The sequence below is a fragment of the Trachymyrmex cornetzi genome, unplaced genomic scaffold (assembly GCF_001594075.2).
Source record: "Trachymyrmex cornetzi isolate Tcor2-1 unplaced genomic scaffold, Tcor1.1 scaffold726, whole genome shotgun sequence".
Classification (NCBI taxonomy): Eukaryota; Metazoa; Arthropoda; class Insecta; order Hymenoptera; family Formicidae; genus Trachymyrmex; species Trachymyrmex cornetzi.
Genome location: NW_017300055.1, coordinates 223,160 through 246,046, shown reverse-complemented (window position 1 = coordinate 246,046; position 22,887 = coordinate 223,160). Strand labels below are relative to the sequence as shown.

Genomic DNA, 22,887 nt, shown 5'->3' with positions numbered 1-22,887 from the left:
AGGGCCTCTCTAGCACGTTTTTGCTAAATTAAATCTTAATTCAACGATATGTGATTGAAAAGTGTGAAGTCTATTCGAAGACTATAATTGCAAATGATTAGTGATTATAGAGATTTTGGAATATATATTTACATACTAGTAATTATGTTTGGCAAAAATGGGCTAAAAATTTGCATAAAAAGACGTAATTTGTGTTATCTCAGGTGAAAACAAAAAAAATTTTAAACCAGATCCGGTGACACTATGAGCCTTAGCGAATTATTAGACGAAGGTAACAAAGCGATCTTTTAGTTTGATTTGCAATTGTTAGTTTGATACTTTTATTTTATTTCTAAAAATTTAATTGTTATGTGTATTGTACTTTAGGTTTGAAGAGGAGAGCACTGCAGAAACTGAAAGAGAAAGAACGCGACAAAGTATCGCAAGAAAAGCTAAAGGCAGCCCAAGAATCCGTGGCATACGGTTGAATAAAATATGCCGATTATATATATATATATATATATATAATAAATACACATATATGCATAATAATATCTTTATTTGCAATTCGTGGCTGTAGTATCATAATGTATATTTATTTATCAACAATGTCGAAAAATAGTTTTTTCTTCACATTTATAATTTGTGGTATACCACGTCCACTTTCGATGATACGATTTTATCGGCGCGACGGGGGTGTCTCGAAAATGGACGTGGTACTTAGTTCTCGCAGCTCGAAAATGGACGTGGTACTTAGTTCTCGCAGCTCGAAAATGGACGTTGGTATCGCTAATGTACGGGGAGTTAGAAGCACTACAGGAAAAAGGCCGGGATGGTCGCTCTCAGGTGTCTCTCTGGTATGACAAAGGTGCTAAGGAGAGTACTAAACATGGCCGACGTGCTATGAAACTGCCTTTAAACTATGTCAAACAAGATAAGACGTGTAGGATAATGTGAGATAGAATGTATAGGATAAAATAAAATAGAAATATGTCACTAGTACTATAAATGGCTGCCAAGTCACGCAATTGGTCAGATTGCAACAGCGAATCAGAATGCATATCACCGGTTGCGCCTCTCTGATAAATCTAGGATTCTAGTCGGGCCGATAACGCTGTAGGACCCTACTTAAACCAAGTTTTTTGCTTAAAATTATTATAATTAAACGAGTTTCTTTTTCATTCTAAAGATCAAAATTCGAAGAATAAAGTCTGCGAGTGCTGACAGTGCCAGCATCGCAGCCAATACGGTGGCAAGATTCTAATCCAGCTAGCAATCCAGCAGGAAAACAAGCATCGTGTGCCGCCGGCTTTACTTCGCGTATTGTAGACAACGCCTAAAGGCCCGTCTACAATACACGGAGTAAGAAGTAAGAGTAAGAAATTGACCAATCACAGTCGAATGTGAGAAGAATAATCGACTGTGATTAGTTAATTTCTTACTCTTATTTTTTACTTCGTGTATTGTAGACGGGCCTTAAGATATCCTTGGCTGTGTTCGGAAATTCACCCAAGTGACCCGTGTATCGTTTTATCTTTTTATTCACCCAATGTTAATGAAGGATAAGATAATAAGGCCACTCGGGTGGTATTTCCGAACACAATCCTTGTATTTATATCATGGGTGTAGCAAGGTCATTCTTACCACGCGTGACGCGACTTGCGCTCATGCATCTCGTGACTAATCGATTGTTCGCGTTACCTTACGGTCCGTTATCGCAATTATCGGTATTATCACGTATGGTCCCACCTATGACCGCAATTTCAGTGGTTTCAGGCATACGATAACGAGAACCAAGTGTGTGATCAACTGTCAGCCGATGCTCCTGAAATAAATCTACTTAATCGTTGTGGCACGTTACTTTCAACCACAAAAATGGGCTCGCTTTTTCGCAGCGAGGAGATGACTTTGTGTCAGCTGTTCCTCCAAAGTGAAGCTGCGTACGCTTGTGTCTCCGAGCTCGGTGAGCTCGGTTTGGTACAGTTTCGCGACGTAAGTACCTGTAATAATCGCGTTTCTCATCATTTTCTCTTACCTCTTAACGGCCTAATAATTTTTTTCTCTTTAGATTATTAATAACTGTCGATTGTTTAACTGGTTCTTATCCTTATCATTATACCTTTATCTTATTATGTATATGTATCTTATTTTAGTTAAATCCCGACGTCAATGCTTTCCAACGGAAGTTTGTCAACGAGGTACGACGTTGTGATGAGATGGAGCGCAAGCTGCGCTATCTGGAGAAAGAGATCAAGAAGGATGGCATCCCAATGTTGGATACTGGAGAGAACCCAGAGGCTCCCCAGCCCCGGGAGATGATCGACCTGGAAGCCACCTTCGAGAAATTGGAGAACGAGTTGCGGGAAGTAAATCAGAATGCTGAGGCGCTCAAACGTAACTTCCTGGAACTAACCGAACTCAAGCATATTTTGCGAAAGACTCAGGTCTTCTTTGACGAGGTAAGTTACATCATACAAATCCTTATTGCCTCTGTCTAAGGATTTAGGACATAACGCATAAAAGAATCAGGCAAATTTACTTTTTGGAGTATTACAAACTGTCAAGAGCAGATCTATTTCCAGATCTGCTCATCGGAAAGGAAGAATGATGTCCATGGAATTGTAAAAAGTGGATGTATCTAGTTCTTAGTCTGTTCGATCGTTTCTGTAAAATATGAATGTGAATCTGGTTGGGGATAACTTTTTGCAATGGGTTGTAAATATCAGAAATGGTGTTGTCATTTGTTGTGAATGTCGAGTCGATGGACATATAAGAATTCTTTCTCAATTGGATACTTTAGTTAGTGCAAAGCGCAGTCATTTATTTTGCTTTCAAGACACTTGCCGGGAATTCATTCTGCTCTGTTTGCTACAATTATAAATTTTCGCACAAAGAGGCAAGATGTATTGTAAAAAGTTAATGTTGCAACTTACAGCCTTATACTTGTTTGGCTTACATTTCCGTTAATCGATATTATCGTGTATAAATCCCGCGTGTTTTCTTTCAGATGTAGAGATTAGTGTGAATACGCTTCAGTGTGAAACATATTATCACTTTAATGAGATTTCTTTGTAAATCTGCTTAATGTTTCTAACAATATAAATTATTTGGAAATAACATAAAGAAAATGTATTGTATCTTTATAAAAATTTGGAAGATCTTTACACGAGGAGATCTTGTTGAAGTGACAATCTTGTAACATATTATAAAAAATGAAAGTCAAATTATTGATTGAAGGATAACTGTACTTGAAAGAGAGAAAGAGAGGGAGAGGGAGGGGGAGAGAGAGAGAGAGAGAGAGAGAATGAGAGAGTAAGAGGGAGCAATAAGGCTACAGGCTGAGCTAAATTTTCTCTGATGCATGAAAAGCTGGAGACTGCGTGAATTAGATATACCACAAAAGCCTGTCTTTGCACTTATGCAACTTTATGCGAATGCAGCGGAGTTGCTTAGAAGCAAAATAAAATAAGACTAGGGATGAGAACGATTTTATGTGATAATTTACTCTATAAATTACGGTAAATAACCTAGTAATCTTCAAAAGCTAAGCAAAATGATACTTTTGGAAAAATTGCAGAAATAAAACAATTTGATATAAATCTTAAAAGAATTATTTGACCTTTAAGATAAATGGAACATTTATTTAACTCATCTACAGGATGTCCCAAAATTCCGTGACTTAAAATATTATAAAAAGAAAGTTCTCAAAAAATGAAATAAAAAAGTTATAAATTTTTATTTTAGTAGTAATTTTTTAAGTAATAAAGGTTTAAATATTGTCAGTTATAGACTACGTTTAGATGGTCACCTGTCCATAAATCGCATGTGTGGTAATAGGTGTTAGTGAGCGCTGGTGAGCGCGCACTAATACTTATAGATGATTATTTAAATGTAGTTTGTAATTGGTTAAACTATTATATCTTAAAAACTATTGCTTAAAATAATAAATATTTACAAATAACTTTTCTATTTAATTTTTCGAAGAAACTCTCTTGTAGTATTTCGCGAATGTTGGGATATCTTATGTATTTTTCATAAAATATTATGATATTGTATATTGATATACTACATATATACATATATTGCACATAGTTGCGTATATTGCATATAGAAAATTAAACATACAGTGAAGAAATTTTAAAAAATTTCGGCAATATTATGTATGGAAATTTAAGAAGAATAATATTAAGTTCCAACATTACATATTCTTTTCAAATAGATTATGTACATGGAGTCCTTAGTGAGAATAGCAAAGTTTCAGTGATAATAAATGCTTTCAGATTCAGTTTTACTAAGTCATGAGAAATTTGATGAAAATATAAGAAGAATATTGTTTTATGTTATTGTTTTATGTATTAGTGTGGAAAACATAAATGCAGCCTATTTATACATACACAAAACAACGAATTTTACCAAAATTATCAATAAATTACCATCTTACCGTAATTTTACTGTAAGTAATCGTCACATTAAATCTGACGGTAATTTTACATCTCTAGATAAGACTGATAAAAAGTGGCGAATCTCTGCCACTTCTAAAAATTGTCAGACATAAGAATGCCCTCGTTTTGTACTGTTACTAATCATATATTGTTGAGTGATTTTAGGATTATTAATGTGTTAGTGTTGCCAACTAACAAAAAGCCACTGCTGCAAAGGACACAAGTCACTCGCTCCGCCCTGTCTCCCTTTACGTTCCTTGAGAGTAATCTAGTATCGTCGCGACTTTTGTACGGATTCATATTATACATATTTAATTGTATTTAACGTTTGATCCTAGATTGGAGAACTACTTGTTATTAGTTTACCCATATTGTGTGTAGCAACCAAGAGAGACTGTATATTATTGTTGTTCTCTTTGTATCGACAGTGTCTTGGCACCTTTGCACATGAACTGTCTCGGATTAGTTTGTAAGTGTATCTTTTAAAAACGCAACCGTTAACATAATATTCTGAAAATTCTTTTTAATTTACTTTTATATTTAATATATCTTTTTTATACACACACACACACACACACACACACTCAAAATATATTTTTTCATTCCAATTTTCACCGTGTCATTTCGTTTGTTAATTTTTCTTCTTTTATTTTAGTATATTAATAGGCATGTTCTTTTTAGTTGAACTTTTGCATCAGTTCATCTTTCTTCTTTTGCTCTTCAGAAGGAAAGAAGAGGAAGAAAGATGAACCGGTGCAAGAGTTCAGCCAAAAATAACGATTATTATATATTTTTTACTTCTGTTTTTTTTTATTTTGTTTCATTAATTTTAATTTTTTTCTTTTTCACATAAAAGTAAAGATGTATTATAATTCGTGAAATATATGTTTGGAAACAGACATGTTTGCACGTATCGTATTTACTTAACAAGATATTCATACGCAGCAATTATTTAGGAATTTTAAATAATTTTTTGATACTCATAATATTCTATGGCAATAATTAGGTACTTAAATGTTTTAAGTCACTTCCCTTAAAGTTTTAGGAGCAGATAGATTTTCTTAGTGGTAAATAATAAAACAATAGAAATATATTATAGAAACATGAATCACGATAAACATACAAAACACTATACAAAATTATTGTCGTTGAAATTAATGTAAGATCACTATAAAATTAGTAGAACCACGAAAACTCCCACATATGAATTAATTGTAGGCACGAAGCATGAAGCTTTGCATAATCAATAATAATGATTAATTGATGACAAGTTGCATGAATTGTACTAATGTCTGCAATATTGGATTAATTTGTTCAATACACATTATTTAGAGGAAGTTGTACGTACTAATTCTTTAAAGGCTTTGTGATTTGTGCACTTTTCATGGAACGTATTCGTTTGATAACGTCAGATTTGTAAAATATAAATGTGTAAAATTTGAATTTATAAAATTTAATTGCACAATCTCTACATTTCCGTAACGAGAGTGAAAAAACCAATGTGCATTTCTGCAACGTACCGATCGTTTGAAAGATTTGAACTCAATTAAGAAGGATCCAATCGTATACTTGAGATCCTTACCCAACTGTAACCTCGACTTTCATTTTTCTCACGCAATCTTTCTGGAAAGCGTAAAAAAATCATTTTCATTACTATTGATAAACCATATACATATATTCACAGGGTAACGCACTTAAAATGTTACAAGCTATTATTTCTAAAAGTATGCGTCAAATTGAGAAATATGTTCAGATAAAAGTTTTGTGACTTCGAGGGGGACATAAGATGGAACCATTGATTTAACCTTGGGTGGCAAGGTCAGAGCAAGGTCACTTTAAATTTTTTTAATAGAACTCATTTTTTATTGCGTATTTTTATAGCACATCTCCAGAGTTTTTCAAAACACTATAATAAAATATTTTTTCATGAAGAAGTTTTCGAGTTATAAGGATTGAAAGTGACAGTATCGGCGGCATTAATGTTATTTAAGGTATCCAAACATCAGCTGAAATCTTTTGAATGTTGTTCATGATCTTAATAATATTTATTAAGATCCTATTGGAGGTTGTTCCTCTTGTTTCCATTTTTATTCATTTAAAGTGTTACATGTCATGAGTGAAACCCATTGAGTGAAACATCTGGTTAAGTTTAACCACAAATTAACCAGTAAATGAAAAACCGAGCCTTAATAACAATAGTAATTATAGAGTCTTTCTTTAATGAAACATTTTACTGTATAAATAAATTTTTCTGAATTTATCTTTAAAAGATCGATCTTTTCAACGCGATCTCTCTGGCGAATCGATCTATGTTGCAATCCGAGATCGATTAAGAGATAGATCTTCAGCATATAAATCGAACATCCCTATTGACTAGTGTTATTAGAATTTTCTTTTTTTAGCAAATACATTTTTAATAATTACTATTTGAGTTTAATATATTCGTGTATTTTTTTTTATTTTAATAGAAATTTAAAAACGTATTTTGAGGAAATAATTACAGCCTTTACTGAATTAAGAAATGAAATTTTTTGCATGTAGCATGTGTAGCAAGATTATAATTGTATGTGTAATATATGTTTCTAATTTAAGTAATTTATAATTATTGTAGCTATTATAGTTGCAATCAGTAGTCAGCAATATTTTGATTATAATTGTAAAACTAGAAATATTAGGGCTGCACGAATTTGACATATTTCGTGATGCTTTCCTATTGAACTATTATACATCTTTGTATTTCTTAAATTTTACATCTCAACTTTATACATTTAGTATCTGATTTTGTAAATTCTCTCAAACTTTAGATTTTGAAAAATTGGATATCTAGGAATTAAATTCTTATTTTCATTTTGAAAATTTCAAAACATTTAGCACGTTTAATATCTTGTGTACTTAGAAAACTACTTTCGTGAAACTGTTTTTAAATTTGGTGGAATTTTTATTTAAATTCCTCGCGACTTAAAACATTTTTTAATAAAATATTTGAACCTTTGTTTTTTCTCATTCTCTCGTGGCTAAGTGTCACGAATTTAGACTTATTGTTAGACCTAGCATTGAGCAAAATTACGCGACTTCATGAAGAGATCCCTTCTTTTTCTTCCTCTTCTTTTTCTTCTTCTTCGGTGAGTTGAAGAAAATTTTGAATCAGAGAGAAGGAAAGAGGGTCTAGTATGAGCGAGTGGAACGGGAGATAGGGCGAAAGAGGGGTGACCTGTGTCTGTTGCCAGGCTGAGCATGGAGGTGTCGTGTCGCAGATGGCAGATCCCAGCCGTGAAGAAGAGCAAGTTACTCTGTTGGGTGAGGAGGGCCTCCGCGCCGGCGGCCAGGCTCTCAAGCTCGGGTAATTAACGTGTGGCGTACATCCATTTAATGCAGAGCGTGGCGACTGCTGAATACGTCCCAAAAGATAAATAGATGTAAAATCAAAATTTCGATCCTTGCATTAGAATTTAAAAGTTTTCTTACAACCATTTAAAATAAAAACTGATAAATATTGTTTTGTCTTGCTTTTTTGAGAGAGAGAGAGAAATTCTACTTTGAATAAATTCGTTTACTTTACAGCAGATTTTTTGACGTTTAAGTTTTCGAAGTTACATTGCTCCTTCTTAAAATTTTTTAATATTTATTATAAGCTAATATCTCTTGAAAGTTATACATATACGAATCTTATAACGGATTAATTTATTGCATCTCGATTACAACTTCATTTAAATTTCTTTTTTATTTATATTCCGAGTTCTATTAGATTTAATTTAGGATATGTAATTCCGAATCACCACGTTCTGCATTTTAATTTCCACATAACCGAGAATCAGTACATAACGTCGCATGCCTACAGTTTGTGTTGCAGAATACGAATCCGATGTACTGCTGCATTTCGCAATAGTGCTCGGTCACTAACACTGATCCTCAAATTACTGACATGAGTGTATATATATCTCTCTTTCTTGACCATTCTCTTTAACAAAAAATATACTTTATACTTCTTTGTCACTTTGTATTGTGACTTTGTGTTATCTTTATTTTTATATAATACATAATAAAGCTGTTATATATTTTATTGTTATACGTTATTTTAATAATTTTTTTCAGAATTACTTTATAGCGGCGTGCGTACTATGAAAGATAAATAAATACATATCTCGAGATTTAGATTTATTAATCAGTAATCCGAGGATCAAGAGTAAGTCAGGAAATGTGTAGCCAAATAAACGAAATAACGCGGTGAAATATTCTTATATGTACTTTCGAACACGTATTGGAACCGAAATATGTCGTAGAATCGAAAATGAACCGAGTGTTTAACATGGTCTTTATTATATTTATAATAGAGTTTGTCAAAATATCACTTTTTTTCTCTCTTCGAAGTGTCATAATATATACCCCGATTTTTTTTCGCGCTGAACATGTTGTCGTCAGAACGACATTCTTGTTTGCGTAACACACCAGGATTTTTAGTAAATTGAGATAAAATGGGTTTAAAACGCCATTTTTGGTCTATTTTGTTCAAAATATTGACGTGCTATACAAATTCTGATAATGTTATCGTGTTCGACACGAAAAAAATCTTTATAATTTGTAGTAAGATGCTTCGGAGAGAATTTGGTGTCGAATTGTATAATATGTTTATTCTTACGTAAGACTTTAGTATTATCGTCACAATATAATAAATTATAAGTTAATAGCACACTTAAAAAATGAAATTTGGAAAATCGAGTCGTTGAGAGTTATCCTTATATATCTAGCATCTTAGCATGTGGGAAGTTCTTTGAATTTTTGCAGACTTTCTACTGTTTAGAAAACTCAAAACAACTTTAATTTTCAACAAATCTTAATATTTTGGAATTGAATAATGATTATTTGCAGCTAACTAAAAAAATTAGTTTTTTTTGCTGCAGATAATTTATTATTATTAAACATATTTATATATAGCTGTTGCAAGAGAATCTTGCTAATATCTCAGCGAGTACTCAAATCTGCGATAAATACCATATTAAAGACTCGGTTTTCGCACAGAATTAAAATTGCGCCCAGTACAAAGTTTTCCTAGATACGCGCAAAGTTCAAGGGAAAGAAAGATTTCGTAGAGAGTCTTTATCAAAGAAGTACGCCGCATCATTTCCGAATCTTTTTTTTTCTCCCCCCAATCTTCCCCCTTTCCTCTTTCATGTAATCGTAATCGCTACGTCGAAGGCCCGGTACTCACCCTAGATCCTAGATAGTAGAGACGTCCTACGTCAGTGTGTTCTGTGATTACAGCAGCACCTGTACACTGCGGCAGACGCCATAGGAGCACATTATAGGAATCCGCTCAGGCAAGCTGTTATCAACCGTTATTATTTGCGAATCTTGTTTGCAAAAATATTTTTTTTTTGCCTCGATGTTGTTGCCTGTGTCTATCCAAGACTCCAGTCGAAGTTCAACGAACGGAGTCGTACTTTGCGTTGCTGGAACATCCCCTCGCAAAGACCGTTTTGAGCTGTCCCGTACTCCTTGTCTCTCGACGTGCGAGGTTTCCTTTCCCCATTGAAAGTCCATTTGTATCCACTTCGTAACAAAATTTGTATAATATGAATCGTTCCCCGATTCTAAAATTGTTTCCCAATTTTTATGTGTCAGAGACTTAGGTCGGTATTCATAGTCAGTTCTTATATTTAAAACCGCTTAAATACAGTAGAGTATTTCAAGATGTCATAAATCAGAACCACATTAACGTCTTCTATTATTTCAGACGGTATTGTAATAGGAATGGACTATAAACGCCGATCAGGTTCCTAAAATCATAAATTCCCGGATTTTCAAAATTTTTTTCTCATTAAGAGGATTCTAATGTTTTCTATTTTACCGATCGAATGCGATTATTTTTCGTGTAAGTATTTTTATAATTATTTTTACACACCAGATTTAAAAATCTTTTTCTACAATTACATTCTAAACAATAATGTAGTCCAAACCAGCCGACTTTATGTCAAAAACGAAAAAAAGTTGAAAAATTATAGTTTTTTTATCGGCTTCTAGCGTCAACTCGTAACAATATTTGCTTTATGTACAAGTTTTATATTTTGTACAAAACAATTTTGGTTTGGACGAGGGATTGCGACTCACGATTTATTGCGTTTAATTGTGTTGATAAAACAGACTATAAAATCTCCTTAAATCCTTATAATTTCTGATTCGAACCTCTGATCGCTTTGATGGTATTTATCTATTTCTCCCACAAAGGAATGTTTTCAAGTATAAATCGCAAAATGTCAAACCTACAGATTTTTTTATAATAAAGAGTTTTATCATTTATAAGCTCAACAAATTTCTTTTAATAAATACATCCTTTGCAATTGCAAAATCTTTGCAAATTCCTCATTTTTTGTTTGATTCTGCCAGAACATAATTGTTCACGACTACTACTAGTAGAGTACAATTTAACGTCATCCAAATTTTTTTTAAATGGAATTTTTGTGAGAAGCCCTTCAAATATACATAATTATACACAAATATCAAATTAAAGGAATATATAAATTGTGGTAACTCTACATTGCAAATACTTAACAAAAAACTCTACATGAACAAATCTCAAGCGGCTCAAAGAATAGGACTACTCGTAAGAAATGGTAAAGAAAATTTCAATTTCATAATTTTTTCCTTTCTCGGTATAATCTCCATCTCAAAAACACATATTAATGCGTATACTTTAATTCCGAAAAAGAATTTTTAAATCTGTAAAAAATATAATGGTGAAACCAATATGCATGTGAACATGTGGTGTTCCGATAATGAAAGTGTATACTTTATGACTGCCATACTGGTTTTACTATCTTTATTGCTGTTATAATTTATAAATTATGAAATTTCATAAAATATTAATATAATTTAAAAAACTAAATCGAATTTTTTAAATTATATTAATATTATACCAAGAACGGAAAAAAAATTACAACTAACATGCATATTAGGTATCTGTTAAAATTCATAAATATATGATATTTGTTCATATTTATATCACCAAGATTAAGCTTATAAATGATGTATTTCTTTTTTTTTTTGTTATCGAAGAGAGCGATTTATGTAGATCTGACATTATTTGCGATTTACGTTTAGAGAAATTTTCCCTTATTAGTGACGTTTATCAATAAAGGATTATTGGAAATCTAAACTTCTCTTGACTGTTTAAATTGCATATCTGTGTACCGTACTCTAAACATTTCCAGAATATGGTTTACAAATCTGGCCAAACTACCATGGTCAATTCTCATATAATAGATAATATCCTATCCTCTTTTTCTTCATCCTTGGGGATGCTTCAGCAATCAGAATCGCACTTGAAAGACAAACGCGATTGTTCGCTTTTATGAATAACCGTTCAATTGCGCAAAACAAAAGACCTATTCTTTTTGGCTGAACTTTTGCACCAATTCATCTTTCTTCCTCTTCTTTCCTCCTGGAGAGAAAAGGAAGAAAGATGAACTGGTGCAAAAGTTCAGCCAAAAAGAACAGGCCTAAAAGCTCTCACTCATTTTATGTCGCAGTTTACGCGCGTTTATGAAAGAGAAAAAAAATCGGCATGGATTGCGCTGACTGATAACAGTTGATACAGTTTGATACAATCACTTATTTAACACTGTTCAAGCAGAGAAAAATTCAAACTGTATCGAGTACTTTTGGTTTACGATGAGAATGATCGAAATTCGTTCGCTTTCCAGTCCGACACTTGCGCGGCAAAATTATTGTAATAGTTTTCACACTGTAGTGATACAGCGTTGTAAATAACAGTAAATGATGATGGTGTGGCCATGGGTATGTATAACAACGTTCTTTTCCTTTTTAACAAAGGATTGTTTTTTTAATGTGCCGCTTGCTCGCATGCCTTCGCACACGTTTTTACCTTCTGTTACCTTAATTAAAATGTGGATCATTAGATCGTTAAAGATACCTCGTTGGATTTTGTCTTAGGATTTATAGATTTTTTTGTGCTAGATTTGAGAGTATTAAAAATGTAGCACTTATTTCATTTGGTTACAAATTCAATTATTTTTAATATGAAACACTAATTTCTCAAAATATTATGTCCGAATATTGAAGTAAACATCTTAAGACTCCTGAGTACTCAGTCTTTATTTACAAATGGCATGTACCATAAATTAATGTGTCACTTCTCGCCTATATATATATATGTCACGAGATTCTAACATAGCCACGACGATTACTCAGAAGTTTTAAAAAAAAGTTAAGATTGATTGAAATTTTTTTATATAAGATACAAAATGTGTGTTCTGTAAAAAATTTTTAACCTTTCATTTTTCTAAATTTTCAATATTTTGATAAATTATATCTGTGGAATTTATTGATCAATATTTTATAAAATGAGGAAAATTTAAAGTTACCAAGATTTACATGTGCGCGCGCACATATTTGACATATATATATATAACATTCGAAGATATTATTGAAAAGTTTTCCGAACTGTAACAAGAACCGATGAAACTTCTTTAACGATCTAAGCTTGGCTTGTGTCATGCTTTACTCAAAAATACATTCTTATTTCTCGTTTCGCAGCGATGCGAATAATACGAATAATTATATTAATTTGATCAACTTCTAATTGATTAGAAAAGAAGAACTGGGAATCAGATAAGTCTGCTAGCAACGTTGATTCTATTATAATTCGATCGATTATCTTTTCCAAGAAATTTTTGCAGCTGCTGAACGAAATAATCTTGGCTTATGAATTTCTTTCAGATTGTTTGATAAAAAAAAAATAAGAATTTTTTACCTGTTTTAATATTTTCACTCTTATTTAAAATTTTTTTGTAGATATGATCGATTTATCAAAATCAAGAAGTCTTAAAACATTCTCATAACATTTTTACCATTTTTTATATTTTAATTTATTTTATGTTTTAGATACATGTACAAATTTTTGTTTTAATTTATTTCAAAAACATTTATTTGTTATATTTTTTATTTATTATCATACTTTTATATTGTATAATCATTGAGTTTAATAATTTTAGTAATTATACATATATAACACAGTTTAACAGAAAATGACTTTTTTTTTAAACACCAAAACGAGATTAGTTATTTCTCATCTTTTTGGAATTCAAATCTGGTTGAATTATTCTATCATGTTATAATTTTCAGAAATTTTTTGCTCTTTTTTGCGATTAAAATTGCAAAAAAGGGCTATTTTTACGTATTTTATCATATTATAATTGACAAAATGCGACTTGCTGAGGAAGTACTCTTGTATTCAAAATTAAGTATGTTAGGACTTTCAGCCTCAAAAAAAAGTTTTTGTGTCTGTTATGGTTAACAAGTAATGTATTGTTAACATAGAATCTATTACGGAAAAGTTGTGAATTAGATTATTCACAATTTGCCAAACAGTTTCCAATTTTTAAAATTTAAACTTAATTTTTTTTAAATCACTGAACACAAATCCGTTGTCATAACTGACAAATTTAAATTAGCGGATTCTATATGGTGGATGTCAAAATTTAAGAAATCTACGAATTGTTGGAAAAATTTATATATAGATGTCTTATTATATGATACCGAGCATGAGTCCAATGTCATAATTGACAAATTCAAAATAGCGAATTCAATGGCGAATATCAGGAAGGGTACATTCCAAAACGTCCTCTCCGAGAAAAATTTTACTCAAAATATATAGTGCTCGTATCATATACTATAGTATATACATATATACAGTAAAATCTTCTTCGATGAAGACGTTTTGAAATGTAATCTACCCAGTAAACAGGCTGTACACAATTTCGGAACATATATAAAATTTAAATTTATAGGGATACAATGGGAAACATTCACCTTAATACTCTCAGGGGAGGGGAGGCCGGAAAATCTTAAATGGCTAAAAACATTGGTACATAATTTTTATTGCAAGAACATTTCTTCAACACATCTTATGCCATAGTTATAATATGACGTACGTAATATGAAGTATGTGAAAATAGTTCTTTTTTGCAACTTTAACTGCAAAGTTCTCAAAATTGTGACGAGTTAGAACAATTCTACAACCAGATTCGGATTAAACGTTATATATATATAGATATATTTTTTTTCTTTGTCGCATTATTATTAAATTATATGAGCATTCGGTCGTGGTTTGACTTGCTATCAACTATCAGCGAGTATTTAATTTCCATTATTATTAATTTTGTTATTATATTCACTTATGTATTGGCAGTTTCTATAGTTCAACAACTTGACGAACTTGAGGTATCTTGATGTAACGAATTGTTTTCGATGATTTTGTACTGCTTATGAAACTGCATTTTATGGTTTCATCTTTAAATGCGATTTTAAGATTTAAGACATAATGTTAAAAAGAATTTTACAATTATACATATATATAAGAATAAAGATATCGAGAGAAATAATATTATAATAAAAAAGATATTAATGATATTAATAAAATCTATAAATCTGCGCAAAGATATTACAATAAAATTTGTAAATTTAAAATGTTAATCTTTATATAGTACTAGCTACTATTATTGTCGTGTAAATGATTATTATAATTTCCGTTACAAAGTATATCAGCATCAGAATTTTGAGATCAATTTAAGATGCCTTACGAGCATTGATACAATTAAATTACGTATCAATTTTTCAAGACTAAAAATATAATTCAGCGAACAGTGAGATGACTTTGAGGGATTGGATATGTAATATATAAATTTATATAGAATTATTTCAGCACTAAAAATCCAACTTAACCGTTTGGGATTTTCATTTCTGATTCGTTGTATAGTTACATTACAATAATATCTTATAAGATATTTTATATTGTTCCGTTGCAAAATTATAAAGCAATTTCCCAATTATTACGGCAAAAACTGACTTATTTGGTAATCGTCAAAAAATCAGAAATTCAAGTATGACAATAGTTAATTCTACATCGTCATCTTTCCATTCATTTCATCACAATCTCATAGCATTATATACGTGTGAGAGATATTGAGCTGTCACACCATCACTTTTACTTGTGATTTCCGCTTTTATGATTGTCGCATGATCAAGAGATATCTCAAGTTCGCCCAAGACAGTGAAGAAGGTAACGAAAAAAATCGAAGGGAAATCCCGCGCAAACGAGAGACAGAGTGGTGAGCTGGAGCATTGTGGTCGTGTCTAGTGTGGCTAATGTGGTTGTGTCTTGTCTGTTGTGTCGTCAGCAAGAGCACGCGGGCTTGAACCCTACCGAGTCCATGACACGCGCGTTGATTAGCGATGATAGTATCGCCCGCCAGTCCGCCCTTGGCCCTGTCCAACTGGGGTACGTACTCCCATTACTAGTTACTCCTTCCATCTTCGTCGTGCTAGATCCCAGGAATCCGAAGAGTTGAATGAGTCAATTCCGGAAATCGCGGAATTGATAACCGAGTTTCCAAATAAAATAACACATGATGATCCAGAAATTCGAGGAAGCAGACATTTGAGCATCTCTGAATCATGCACAAGGGGGAGGGTGCAAAAACACAAGATGAAATCCATTTTTACATTCCTTCTTTTCATCAGTATATTTAATTAAATCATCTATTTTTAATTCCTTTTCGTATACGATTAGCTACATTTTGGCAGATGTGTTTTTTAAATAAAAGTATAACTTTTCTTGAATTTTAATTATAGTTAAAAAAATGTCAGCCTTTTTTTGCAATTTTGATTGTAATACTTTTAATTCAATTATAATTCTTTAAAATCAAATGGTCAGCTCATAGTCCATTTATTTTTTAAGAGATTTAAAAAAGAAATATCGATATACAGGGTGTCCTAAGTATGCTAAAAGATTTTAAGGGGTGACTCCTCACACACACACATTCAATGATTTGTACAAGAAAATCTTATCCACAGAGTAAAGTGCGTACTAATAGAAGGTCTGCATTTTGAGCACATGCTTTAATTTATTAAATCGGCCTTTTTTGAGGCCACAAACATTTTCAAAGTGTTGGAACAATGATCTATCAAAATTATTCACGAGTTGTCTGATCTACTATCTTACTTTCAGTCGTTTCTTCGGCGATATTAATTAGAAAATTCTTTTCTTAAGTAAGTTATATTCAAAATAGTGATATTTAGACATCATGTATATTTTTTATAAAATCTTTATTAAAATAATAAAATAATAATATATACGCCGTGTGCACCACTTCTGATCCATGCGTAACGTAGAACGCTCATTCGTTAGCTTAAAATTGCTCTCATTTAAAAAGTTTGAACAATTTTGCCAAAGAAAAAAGTTGCTTCTTCTGGTACGTACAATAATGCTGTGCAATCCGCGAATTCTGGAACACCCTGTATATAAAGATAATGCATTAAACATTTGTTTTTATTATATATAATATACATATATCAAAGTAACAAATACATATACAGTATATTTAAAAAATTTTTTTAATTATTTAATAATAAAGTTTAGTATAATAAATTGCAAAACAGGAGTACACGCATTACATCGGCTAGCATTACAAAAAACTGAATATTTATTTGAAAAATATCCCCGCATAAAAATTTTTATGAGGGGCTGTAATACAGTGCCTTTGGTATACAGTGAGTGACACACGATGGATGATTATATTGTCTTCTCTGATTGTTAGTATCGAAAGGGTTAAATTGATATTTTGATCATTTTCAAATCTACCCTCCTCTTTAACGCAGATGTAACATAGACATTATGTTTGAGAAGCTTGGCATTTCCATCTCCGAAATTCCTTATTTCTCGAGGAATTTCGAAATCGCCAGATTTTTTAGATTGTTTCGATGCTTTGGCCAAAACGACAAAATTATCCTCTGCAAATTCGAATTTATGCGACATTCGATCCCTGGAGATTTGGATTCTTGGAGTTTTTAACGCTTTGGATACTTGGTATCTTATTACTTCAATATTTTAGATCCTTAGGAGTCTAGATCTTTGAAACTATGTTTTCAATATTTTGGATCCTTAGAGGTTTGAGATTCATGAAAATTTGAAACATTGAGCTAAAATCCTAGATTTGTATTTTTATCGTATGTTTAATGCTAAATATGATCGTAAGCTTTTTATTATACGAATATTATACGCAGTGTTATATGAGAAATGAATAATTATAACAGAAAATCACAAAGAATTCCAATATTCGAACCTTCAAGGATATAAAGATCCTAAGATTTAGAAAAATACATTGAACAGTATTGAAAGAATATAAGGGCTTGAAGCAAAATTTTACCCATACATACATACATATATATAATAGTAAGAGATTTATATCAGGTTGTTGTGTATATAATTTTAATGTTTTCTTAATCTGAGATAATTACTGGAAAATTTATATATACAGGATGAGTTATTTAATGTTATTTGAAAATAATTGAAAAAATATGCATCGAAAAAGTTTCAAGCAAAACGTATGTTGTACACGTTGTACGGTCTGGAGAGTGACAAATAATGTTAATTATAATCATAAACAAAATATACATAAAATTAGTTTACGCGGAAAAAATAGATTTTTCAAGATCACATGAAGATTATCGCCATTTTTTAAAAATATGTAGAATTATATGATGTTTTTACATAATATGATTCTTTTAGTTATTCTTAATATAAAAGTTTTAAAATAGATTCGTTAAAAAATCACAAGTAGTTTACAAATAGTTTACATCTGTACTTATATTTTATTCTTTATTCTGGCATATTTTAACATAAAATATATAATATTTTGAAAATTATTAATTTTTTGATAATATACTCTTTTATTCACAGAGTAATAAAAATAAATAAATCAATTGGTATAAAAAGAAAATAGATATTAGTTATTTTTCAAAAGAGGTATACAATTGTTTACTGCAATTAAGTACATTATTTTTAACAATTATGTGTTTTTTCTTTCCAGATTATACAACTTTTTTGAAAAATTTTCATTTTATGTATATTTTTTTGAGTTATTTTCAAACGATATGTTAAATAATTCATTTTGTTTATAATGAAAGTAAAAGAAGTTAGAATGCTAAAGAAATTCTCTCTTTCTCCGTATACAACAACCTGATAAAAATATATTTACAAGCAAACCCCATGGCATTTAGCACAATTATCCGGTCTATAGACTGGATTTATTCCTGTAACACACGTTGTATGCTGTTTATTGGAGTTTGTCGTTCAAAGAGTGTTTCAAGGATTCCTAGGATAGTTGACAGAAGTGTTCTGAGGTATGTAGAAAGAAAGAAAGAAAAAGAGAAAGAGAGAGAAGATCCATGGCTACAGAAATCATCATTTCCCAAATTGGCTAGCAATACTACCGGAAAATCCACATCAAGCCGTTAACCGATACAGATTGAAGGCTTCGCTATACCGCCTTCGTTAAAGATCATCATCACGACGCTTCGTTTTTCATCACCGCAAGAACAAATTGACCCCCGTAAATCGTGATCGTGGCGAGTTTTTACGCAGTTTTTTTTTGCGTTAACCTGTGCATATATCTGCCGACAGACGCCCTAATTATCTGATTTATTGTTATCGCTTATTAATATGCTATTTTTTTTCGCCACGCGAGCAGCTTCGTCGCAGGAGTCATCCTGAGGGAACGCATCCCCGCATTCGAGCGCATGCTGTGGCGCGCGTGTCGTGGAAACGTCTTTTTGCGTCAGGCGGAAATTGAGACTCCTCTAGAGGATCCTTCGACGGTAAGTAATCGTACCACTCCGCTTTTACTCGAAGAATTTAAAGTTAAGATTGTATTCAGATAAATCTTATGAGTTATGAATTTTGTTAATAATTATTGACAAAAAGATAAATGATTTATTTCAACTTATGTTTTAATCAAAGAGTCCAGTATTAATTCGAAAATGATGGATTTAGGGAGACCAGGTGTACAAGTCAGTTTTCATCATTTTCTTCCAAGGTGATCAATTGAAGACTCGTGTGAAGAAGATCTGCGAGGGCTTCAGGGCGACTTTGTATCCCTGTCCAGAAGCGCCAGCCGATCGCAGAGAAATGGCTATGGGCGTTATGACTCGTATTGAAGATTTGAACACTGTGAGAATATTATATTTTCTCATATCAATTTAATGAATTAATTTTTTAATTAGTTAAACAACTTATTGTTTCTGAAACGGATTGATACACCTCATACTTTTTTTTACTCTCAAACTCTTAATTCTTGGTAATCAACCTCTTTTGAAATATACACGAGATGAGGATTTGAGTCAAATACAGGATTCACCGAGTTGGGACCCATCTCTCTCACGTCACTACATTAGTTCTATTATTAGCATTATTAGATAGTAACAGCATTAGATAGTAATAGCATTATTAGATAGTAAATTTCATATATTGATATTAAGAGAGTTTGCCTTAATATTTGATAAAAAAATTTGTTGGACATATATTAACGATCTTGATTTCTAGGTCTTAGGACAGACGCAGGATCATCGTCATCGTGTTCTCGTAGCTGCTGCAAAGAACATCAAGAATTGGTTCATTAAAGTCCGCAAAATTAAAGCAATCTATCATACTTTGAATCTTTTTAATTTGGATGTTACTCAAAAGTGCCTGATTGCCGAATGCTGGGTACCTGTCTTGGACATCGAAACTATCCAACTAGCGTTAAGACGTGGGACGGTAATTGATGAACACCATTTCATAACATTCCTTCGCTATTTCAACGATCTTTGTATCGCAAAATAAAAAATTAATGTTCTTTCATCTCTAGGAACGCAGCGGGAGTTCTGTTCCTCCCATTTTAAATCGCATGGAGACTTTTGAAGACCCACCAACATACAATCGAACGAACAAGTTTACGAAAGGATTCCAGGTGTTGATTGACGCCTACGGGGTTGCATCTTACCGCGAGATGAATCCCGCGCCCTACACCATTATTACATTCCCATTTCTGTTCGCGATAATGTTCGGTGATACTGGCCATGGCCTCATTATGTTCTTGTTCGGTGGTTGGATGGTGCTGAAGGAGAAGCCATTGGCGGCTAAAAAGAGCGATAACGAAATCTGGAATATTTTCTTCGGCGGCCGTTATATCATTTTTCTTATGGGCATGTTTTCCATGTACACCGGCCTAATTTACAATGATATATTCTCCAAGTCTCTCAACATCTTTGGCTCTAATTGGTTGGTGAACTACAATTACAGCACCATTAAGCACAATAAAGAGCTGCAACTGAATCCCAATTCGACGGATTATGTCGATTATCCGTATCCGTTCGGTATGGATCCGGTGTGGCAGCTGGCGGAAAATAAAATCATCTTTCAAAACTCGTATAAGATGAAGATTTCCATCATCTTTGGCGTGATGCATATGTTGTTCGGCGTGATGGTGGGATTGTGGAATCATATGTACTTTAAGAGGCGCATGAATATTACTTGCGAGTTTGTGCCACAGATAATTTTCCTTTGTGTACTGTTTCTCTACATGGTGATCCTCATGTTTGTCAAATGGATCAAATATGGTCCGAAAAACGATCCGATCGATGGTCCCGGCTGCGCACCCTCGGTTCTCATCACTTTCATCAACATGGTTCTTTTTAAACCTTCTACCAAAGTCGGCAATTGCGATCCCTACATGTATGGCGGTCAGAGCGGTTTGCAAAAGTTTCTGGTGGTCGTAGCTCTGCTCTGCGTACCATGGATGCTGCTAGCAAAGCCGATTTTGATGATGCGCAACCGTAGAAAGCAGCATTATCAACTGAATAATCATGGTGCTGAGAATGGCGACGTGGAGGCTAGCATGGGAGCTCTCCAGCAGAGCGGAGGTGTTACTCAAAGTGGTGGCCACAAAGAGGAAGAAGAAGACATGACGGAAGTATTCATCCATCAGGGCATTCACACTATTGAGTATGTTCTTGGCAGCGTGTCGCATACCGCATCTTACTTACGTCTTTGGGCCTTGTCTTTGGCCCACGCCCAGTTGTCTGAGGTGTTATGGAACATGGTAATGAGAAACGGTCTGGCGAGGGAGGGTTGGGATGGTGGTATCGTCCTCTACGCTGTCTTCGCCTTTTGGGCGGTGCTCACCGTAGGCATTCTCGTACTTATGGAGGGCCTTTCGGCATTTTTACATACACTTCGATTACATTGGTAAGATCCTATTCAGAGATGTCTTATATTTTTTCCTGATTGATTTATGTGTTTATTGTAAATTATTATGTGCAAATATCATTAAATGATTTATTTGGTTTAATTAATAATTTTATTTAAAAAAAGTGATAAATTTATTATTGCGCTAAACTCGTCAATAATGCTCATTGATGAAAATATATATTATTTTTAATTCTCGTTTTCTGTATTCCAGGGTAGAGTTTCAGAGCAAATTCTATTCTGGTTTGGGTTACAGCTTCCAACCGTTCTCCTTCGAGATCATTCTCGATGCTGCACAGGCAACTACCGAAGATTAAAAAAATTAATCATCGTTAATTAATGACTAGCCTTGCTTATATTATTAATACAAATGCAAGAGCGTTATCAATTCAATAGCTGTTGATTTATACAAATCAGTTATAAATAATTATTAAGCAAAGTAATACGAATATAAATGTGTACCCAGAGTATCGATTATAAAAATCGATCGAAAGAACGGAAATTAATTCCTCTTTATCTTGTGTAATCTTTCAACTATAAACTAAACTTTGATCGAACCACAAAATTTGTAACGCACACAAGATCATGACAAGAAAATATTTTCATGATATTATGAATTTCTTCCCTGTGGTCGAGAGATTAAATTATAATTAGATTATAATTCAAGATCTAAAACCTTTCTCTCTAAATGAAGTATTGATTTATACCTTTCTCGTCTGTCATCGTCTAATATTAGAAATCTCTTGCAATTTTAAAAACCTTTATGCGAGCAGTACAGAATTCTCCATGCACATTGTAGCGTCTGTAGATCTGAAAACAAATGTATGTCGCATCGGCGACCGATTGATGTTATTCCATATATCTGTACGTAATAAAAAAATGTGGCATATTGAAAAGAAATGAAAATTGATTGACTGCACTTGTAAACCTGTATCTTTTTAATATGGACAAGGCGACTCGTATGCAATTCATCCATACTCTATAAGATTACTAATTCTTTGCTTTTATGCTCTTTCTAACAGCGAAATCAGATTGTTTGATTTATCTAACAGCACAGTATGTATTACCAATTGTATTAAATTAAAATCGATATAAAAAATAAATTATGACTAAAAGCGACTTAAGAGAAATTAGTTGTGGTAACTCGATATTCGAAAATTTATAAAAGATAGGAAACAAAACGAATATTAAGATTAAACAAAACTAATATTGAATTAAATTATGACTAATTAAGAAAAAATTGTGATTAAATTTTTTGAGAATATTCAAGAAATTTTTATTATTCGAAGATTTATTTTAAAAATGGAAAGAAACTTTTAAAATTTCTCATGCAAAACGAATTTACGTCAACTAATTTTAAATTATTAATTTAACATATTAAAACAAGAT

At 32.3% G+C, this 22,887-nt stretch overlaps 1 protein-coding gene across 3 annotated transcripts; it reads left to right on the top strand.

Moving 5' to 3' along the window:
• The first annotated feature begins 1,612 nt into the window (after positions 1-1,612).
• Vha100-1 (V-type ATPase subunit a family protein Vha100-1) lies at positions 1,613-22,394 on the top strand. 3 transcript variants are annotated; one of them, XM_018517848.1, is made up of 8 exons: positions 1,613-1,971; positions 2,133-2,438; positions 15,614-15,714; positions 18,965-19,091; positions 19,267-19,443; positions 19,816-20,028; positions 20,120-21,498; positions 21,713-22,394. In XM_018517848.1, the coding sequence occupies exons 1-8, from the start codon at positions 1,855-1,857 to the stop codon at positions 21,813-21,815; spliced, it is 2,523 nt and encodes an 840-aa protein (XP_018373350.1). In that variant the 5' UTR covers positions 1,613-1,854; the 3' UTR covers positions 21,816-22,394. The 3 variants fall into 3 exon arrangements, with proteins under 3 accessions (XP_018373350.1, XP_018373351.1, XP_018373349.1); XM_018517849.1 differs by lacking the exon at positions 15,614-15,714 and adding an exon at positions 7,676-7,761; XM_018517847.1 differs by lacking the exon at positions 15,614-15,714 and adding an exon at positions 7,649-7,761.
• The last annotated feature ends 493 nt before the right edge of the window (positions 22,395-22,887 follow it).

Coding starts and splice junctions, on each gene's coding strand:
- Vha100-1 (XM_018517847.1), top strand. CDS start 1,855: ATGGGCTCGCTTTTTCGCAGCGAGGAGATGACTTTGTGTCAGCTGTTC. Junction 7,762..18,964: donor GGCCAGGCTCTCAAGCTCGG/GTAATTAACGTG, acceptor CCACGCGAGCAG/CTTCGTCGCAGGAGTCATCC. Junction 19,092..19,266: donor CTCTAGAGGATCCTTCGACG/GTAAGTAATCGT, acceptor TGATGGATTTAG/GGAGACCAGGTGTACAAGTC.